Source organism: Egretta garzetta, unplaced genomic scaffold, assembly GCF_000687185.1.
Source record: "Egretta garzetta isolate BGI_Z169 unplaced genomic scaffold, ASM68718v1 scaffold260, whole genome shotgun sequence".
Classification (NCBI taxonomy): Eukaryota; Metazoa; Chordata; class Aves; order Pelecaniformes; family Ardeidae; genus Egretta; species Egretta garzetta.
In genome coordinates this window covers 496,600-503,560 of record NW_009258662.1, presented here as the reverse complement: position 1 = coordinate 503,560, position 6,961 = coordinate 496,600, and the positions used below count along the sequence as shown (strand labels likewise).

At 49.8% G+C, this 6,961-nt stretch overlaps 1 protein-coding gene across 1 annotated transcript in view; it reads left to right on the top strand.

Moving 5' to 3' along the window:
* The first annotated feature begins 911 nt into the window (after positions 1 to 911).
* The window catches only part of LOC118453341 (collagen alpha-1(VII) chain-like), a 109,046-nt gene continuing 102,996 nt past the window's right edge, over positions 912 to 6,961 (top strand). Inside the window, exons 1-3 of the mRNA XM_035903878.1 lie at positions 912 to 981; positions 4,633 to 4,813; positions 5,202 to 5,361. Coding sequence (XP_035759771.1) covers positions 912 to 981; positions 4,633 to 4,813; positions 5,202 to 5,361 — 411 coding nt within the window. The remainder of the gene's footprint in view (positions 982 to 4,632; positions 4,814 to 5,201; positions 5,362 to 6,961) is intronic.

Below are 6,961 nucleotides of genomic sequence, written 5' to 3'. Positions count from 1 at the left end.
TTGATGAACTTAAAGGTCTTTTCCAACCTAAACGATTCTATGATTCTATAATTCAATGTTATTTTGAGTTTGAGTGTTGTTATACTGGAAGGAACAGTCCAGCCCTGGCAAAGAGCTCCTATTTTCCCCGTATCTGTAATTTCCACCCTGGAAGCAGTCCATCTCTCCCTGTGAAATCTGCTCAGCCCAAGACAAGCAGGTGAGGCTCAGAACAGGAGAAGAACTTTTCATTGCCTATTAAAAAGGAATAAAACCCCTTCTGGCAATGCCACTTCTGCTGTAACTGTTGCTTTGTAGAGGGAAGTCCCTGCTGCACAGGGGGAGACTTCTGTAGCAAGTTGGGGGAGTTGCTAAACCATCCATAGGCAGTAACCAGGGCTTTCAGCCCCCTTGGGCTGCTCCACGATGGTGGACTGGATCTCCAAGGGCAGCAAGTGCAAGGCACTTCATCCTGGCTTTAGGAACCTGAAGGTTAATTGCAAAACAGGCTGATAAAGACTTGAGTGCAGGTGATTGCTGTCTGCAGGCATCTTCTAGTGATCTTTCCTCCCTGCATAATCGAGGCAGCAGCTGCTTCCCTCTTTCATCACACCCCTAATATTCACATTCAGGCTTAATTGCCTAAATTGTTGCCTGAAGAAGGGTGCTGTTAGGGAAAGGTGCTGGGGGAGCAAAGCTGAGCTCTCCCCTGTAGCCAGCATCAGCAAAGAGATGAAGGAATTAGTGGATTTATGGACTTCAGTGCCAATTGATGAGCCTTCGTAGCTGGGGAGAAGCTTCCCTTGCTGCTGTAGGTGATCGTACCCAGATGGCATGCATTAAAGCCTCTTTTCTCCTGCAGATGAATGACTCTCCAGGCTGTGGGCTGACTCCAGGTACCACGAAGAAGCTTCTTCCCAAGGAAAAGGAAAATGTTGTACGCTCGGATCCTTGCCCTGGCAGCGGCTGTGGTGCAGTACAGAGCTGTGGCCGTTCATGAAGGTATGTGGCAAGTGGGCTACCATGAATGCAACAGCTTGGGATGATGCTGAGGCCCATCAGAGAGAAAAAGGTCATTTCCAAGCAGCTGTTTCTGCTGATGTCATGGATACGCACATAGATGCTGTTATGGGGGAGCTGTAGGGCTGATGCCCTTAACTTCTGCATAAGGTCCTTTTAGGTTGGGATCATCTGGCTAACAGAGCACCTCAGCTGGCCCCAAAAGGCAGGCAGGACCTGCCTTGCTGCACTGGGGTTTATGGGGAAATCAGGGCTCTGCTCAGTGTCCTGCCTCTAATACTGTTCCACCTCAGCTGCTCCAGAGGAAGAGAGCAGGTGGGGAGAAGGGGAAAATCTGCCCTCTCCTGATTCCTCTTCTCATCTCCAAGACCTGGTACAAGCCACCACAGAGAGGATATGAGAGAAAAGACCTCAAGGAAGCCTTGAAGACTCCTGTTACTTTTCAGAGAGTCAAGATGGCACAAGGGCTCACCTCTTCCCTGGCTCCCTCTTGCCTGTGCAAGCCCACAAAGAGCTTTTGGGGAGGAGAGGATGGAGCCAAAAGGCTGGAGACAGAAGGACCATACAGAAGAGCCTCATGGAGTTACAGCATGATCCGCAGCATGTCTCTAGCCTCAGGGTCCTGCAGGAGGGGGAGGCTCCTTGTGAGCATCCTATAGAGCTAATCCAGAGCTCCCAGGACTGTCTGGAGCTGGTGGGTCACAGAATTGTGGAATCATTTAGATTGGAAAAGACCTTTAAGATCACCAAGCCCAACCATTCCCCTAACGCTGCCATCCCACCACTAAACCCTGTCCCTAAGCACCTTGTCTGCCCGGCTTTTAAATCCCCCCAGGGATGGGGACTCGACCCCTTCCCCTGGCAGCCTTTTCCAGGGCTTGACATCCTTTTCAGGGAAGGAATATTTCCTAATGTCTAACCTGACATTAGCAGCAGGTCCTGCCGCTTCAAATTGTTCTGCAACAACAAGCCCCCAGGCTTTGAAGGTATAAATTTACTTGGACTAAATTCAGGAAATTCAACAAGGAGTTAATGGAAGCTTTGGAATCAGCTACAAAATTAACTTGATTAAGTTCCTGTCTGTCAATTAAGCCAATATACTTGACTATAATGCTATTTAATTCAAAGCTGGGAACAGTGCAATAAATCAATGTTTACAGATGTCTCTGGCAAACCTGTGATTGATGAAACGTGGTAATTTTGGAGGTGCATGGAAAATTTCAAATAATATCATATTCCCCTGTGATTAATATAGCTGTCTGTGTTGGTATTTTCTCCAGAAGGTACCAATCCAAATATGCTTAACATCACATGTTTCCAGTGACAGCATCAGGTACCTGATCCAAGCAGCAAACGCTTTTGGGTTCCATTGCCAAGCTGGGCACCTCTGGAAAGGTGCTGAGCTCCTGGCTCAGCATCTCACAGAATGGGCTCTGGTTGCCCCTTTATAGAGAAAGGGGCACCATCCTGCCCCTTTTAATCCCATGGAGCTCTTGCTTGTTGTCTTTCTCCTCGTTATCCCTGGATGCAAATGAGGGCAGGAGCATTGTACAGGGTGAGCAAGACTCCAGGGGCCAAGCATAGATGGAGGAGGCTCTCTGGGGATTTGGGATGTGCAGAGGTAGGTAGCAAAGGTCCCTCTGATACCGGTGGCATTTTGAGCATGTTTTCCAGGTCAGGGCCAAAAATGCAGGTCTCCTAGAAAAGCTGTCTGGACTGCCTTGAGTAGCTCCAAAAGGTGGGTGATATTGGGAGGGCTGGTGGATGGTCTTCTCCATCACGTTGAACCTTTGTTGGGATTTTCTTGTGGTAATACAGGTTGTGGTTACCCTGGGAAGCTGTTGAGTGATTTCCACCAGTTCTGAGGTCAGAGCCAAGGACTGGCATTGCCTTCCTTTCAAGTCCTCCCAGGGGAACAGGGACATCAAGATCAAAGCTAGGGAAAAGGGGTAGATCTAAAAGAGCAGCTGGGAAAAGAGCTTATGGTGATCTGCTGTTAGCGGCTGAGCTGCCTCCAAGACACCCCTGACATCTCAGCTGAAAAACACTTACGGAGGACTGGGAAGTGAAAGGAGATATGAACAGAAAGCTCTAGGAGGGAAAATTGAAATAATTGCCTCCCATTTTTGTCAAGGGAAAGTTCTTTACATTCCCAGCTGGGTATGAGTTAAACCAAAAAGAGCGAGTCATTCTTTTTCTGCAGTAAACAGAACTGTTAAGTCGTGAAGAGCTCAGCATCAGGAGGCACAAAGAAAGATGAAGGAACCAAAAGCCTTGGGTAACAAAGACCCTTGGACTGCCATCCATCCGCAGCCAGCAAATGATCCTCTGTCCTGCTGTGTGGCCAAAGATCAGGGACACAGCAATGGAGAGCACAAAACCCACATCTTTCCGAGCCCTTTGGGGAGCCTGCTTATAGAAATGGGCTAATAGTCAGGTAAATTGAAGAGTTCAAGTTAAACCAGGGTTTCCATTGCAGCAGAAGCATGAGGAACCCACCTAGCACATCTCCCCAGCAAACTGGAACAATTGCCGCAACCTGTTTGGGTGCGAGTTGGTTTCTAGACCTGCAGCTGAAAGTCAAGGCAGTGGCTGGGTGAAGTCCAAAGCAGTAGTGACACAAAATGGGGAAAAAAACCCAAACCCTGCAAAGAGGTTGAGCCCAGTTCTGGTGAGCAAGTCTGCAATACAAAAAGCCCTCCTCAAGCAGTCAGTGCAGTCTACTTTTTAGCAGCCCTACCGTGATAACCCAGCATCTATCTGCAAGAGAGAGAAACACCAAAGAAAATACACATGTTTAACTTCCCTTGTAGAACCTTCATTAATTTAAGCATCCCTAAAAGTCATCAGTTTTCTGTCCATGAGATATATTTATTGGATGCCTAAAGAAAATGAAATTCAATTGAGACTGAACACTGTAAAGAGAAGTATGCCTTGATGTTCGTTAAACAAATTTCCCTGTACATCTGTCCCTTCCCTGCCAGCTGTCTTGTACAGAAAAAACACTCAAAGTGTTCATTCTTTCCACAAGATGCTTTTCATGCTAGGGGCCGCTGGCAGCTTGGCAAGAGGGGAACGTTGCGGAGCTGAATGCACGGAGCGTCCCGAGCTCTCTCTGTGCAAGTCTGGAAGACTTGGTTGTTTTAGGGCTGGCAAAGCACGGATGGCCAGGTGGCCCTGTGTCTGCATGGGTGTCTCACATTGGCTCTGGAGACCCTGATGCAAGAAGCCCAGGATGGTTGGTGGTGTGGCAGAGCTGCCACATTCCCAAAATTCAGTTGTGTGTGGCTCAGGTGTCAATGTCTGCCTCTGGGCATGTGAAAACCACAGGTATCCCCTTGCTTCCAGCATGTCCTACAGACCTGCATGTCTTGATGGATCAGAGTCTTGGTGTTTGTGCTACAAATGAGAAACTTCCCCTGGGTGAGAACAGAAAAATGGGGAATTAGGAGGAAATTAAAGAGAATAAAGCAGCCTGTTGCTCTGGGAAGCCCACGATTACCCACTTCATTGGGCTTAAGCATGGTGTCTCTTCCTTAGCTGCAAGGGGTTCACATGACTCAGAGGGGTTTATCTCCTGCCTGGCTCATTGCATGGTGTGGGATGAGCCTTCCTGCCCCTCTTCTCCTTCAGCATGCAGGACAGCGGAAGTGGCTGACATTTTGTTCCTCGTGGGGCAGTCACCAGGCGCAGGGAGGGAGAGCTCCTGGCTGGTCAAGGACTTCATCAGCAGCATGGCACGTTCCTTTGAGAATGTGGTGATGGGCAAAGGAGGCATCCGGTTGGCAGTGGCACTCTACGGGGAGAAACCAAGGTGGGTCAGTCCATCCTCTACCACCAGCACCCAGGTTTCTATAGCCCTATAGCTCTAGGCAGTTCAGCCCCCAGCAGCATCACCAGAGTTTAGAGGCGTTTGGCCACGGGGAACTCTTTCATGCAGGGAGGTTGGCATTTAATGCAGCCACAAGAAATTCCCCGCCATCCAATTTTAGATAGCGTCTTATGGTAACAGGGCCCTGGGGCTCATACCCTGGACTCCCTTGGCCACTGTGAAGAAGACTTCTTGCCTACATACAAGCCTAGTGTGACAAGCTAAATATCAACATTATTGCTGGTCATTACTAATAGCAATGCATCCTTGCTATAACAAGAGTGTTTTCTTGCTCCTTAGTTACCCATATTCCCCCATTTCTCATTCCCAGGATGAGTATTGAGCTCACAGATTACGTGACCATCGAAGAAATGCTGGTGGCAATTCAGGATCTCTTCCTTAAAGGCAGCAGCTTAAAAACAGGGTCAGCTCTGGTGTTTGCGGCTCACGTCATGTCTCGCCTGGACACTCTGCGAGAGGACGCAGCAAAGGTAAGCGACCTTCTGTGATGACTTCCCTGGTGTCATCCTTGGTAGGGATCACACCTCTAACTTCTTTATCTGGAGACGTGAATGAGCCAGTTGGGTTTTATTCATCCCATCTGGTTTTTGGCTTGCAGTGGAAGTACCTCATTTAAGAGCTCATTCAGCTTCAGGTCACTTTATTGGTGACAGAAGAAGACAGACACCTCCAGGTTTTCAAAGGACCGACTCACTTTTTAAAAACACTCATATTTCCCCACGGATTGCAAAGGGACTCAGCGCTCTAGTCTTAAATGCCTCCAGTTGAGTACCCAAATTCGGGGCTCATAAGCTAACTGAGCAGGCTCAAGGCATGATTAAGACAAGGAGACGAGTTGTGGCGTTGGTGCAGGTAGCTGTTGGTAATGGTCTGCGCACATCCACCCTGGTTACAGAGAGCGGCAGTACAGTGAGCATCATACTCGAAATGCAGGCACGTTGCAGCGTCTTTACCTTTCAGACGTCAGGTCTGGGTCAGTGGTTTCTTCAGATCATTTTTAGAAAAATTATTTTGTTCATAATTTCTAAGGGGGCTCTGAGGACGCTGAAGAGAAGGTTTGCTCTGCAGGCTGCATGGAACAGTTCACTCTGCTCCTATGGTGGACGGTCTTGAAATCAAGAAGGGGGCAGCCATGTGGGGAGTGGATACACCCCATGAATTGAGTCTGAAGCTATCACAGCCGGATTTCACCTCCCATGGGCCTCCCATATTTGCAGCTTGAGGCTGCACCTTCTCCTTTGCTCTGAGATGCTGCATGGCAAGTGTGGTCTGTGTGATCCGTGCCATCAGTGTGGTGTGATCAGTGTGCTCAGTGAGACCTATTTTATACCCACCACTATACCAACTGTATGAGGGTCAACGAGGCCAAGGGCCGGGTCCTGCCCTGGGGTCACCACAACCCCAGGCAGCGCTCCAGGCGTGGGGTAGAGGGGCTGGAAAGCTGCCCGGTGGAAAAGGCCCTGGGGGGGTTGGTCAAGAGGGGGCTGGATATGAGCCAGCAGGGTACCCAGGTGGCCAAGAGGGCCAGCGGCATCCTGGCTGGATCCAGTGCTGGGCTCCTCCCAGGGCAAGAAAGACATGGACTTACTGGAGCCCAGAGGCTGAGCAAGCTGGGGCTGTTCAGCCTGGAGAAGAAAAGGCTTGGGGGGAACCTCATCAACGTGTACAAATACCTGATGACAGGGTGGAGACAATGGAGCCAGGCTCTCCTCAGTGGTGCTCAGTGACAGGACAAGAGGTGAAGGGGCTGTCAGGCGCTGGAAGGGGCTGCCCAGGGAAGGGGTCGAGTCCCCACCCCTGGGGGGATTTAACAGCCAGGCAGAGGCGGTGCTGAGGGCCAGGGTTTGGGGGTGGGATGGCAGGGGTAGGGGAACAGTTGGGCTTGATGTTCTTAAAGGTCTTTTCCAACCTAAACAATTCTGTGATTCTATTTTGAGTCACAGATCAAGAGGGAGAACATGATGTTACAGGGGGGATGTGGGGTCAGTTCAACATACGCTGTCTCTGCCGCTCCTTCCTCCCCAGGGCAGGACTCCTCACACTCCTCCCTGCTCCAGCCTGGGGTCCCTC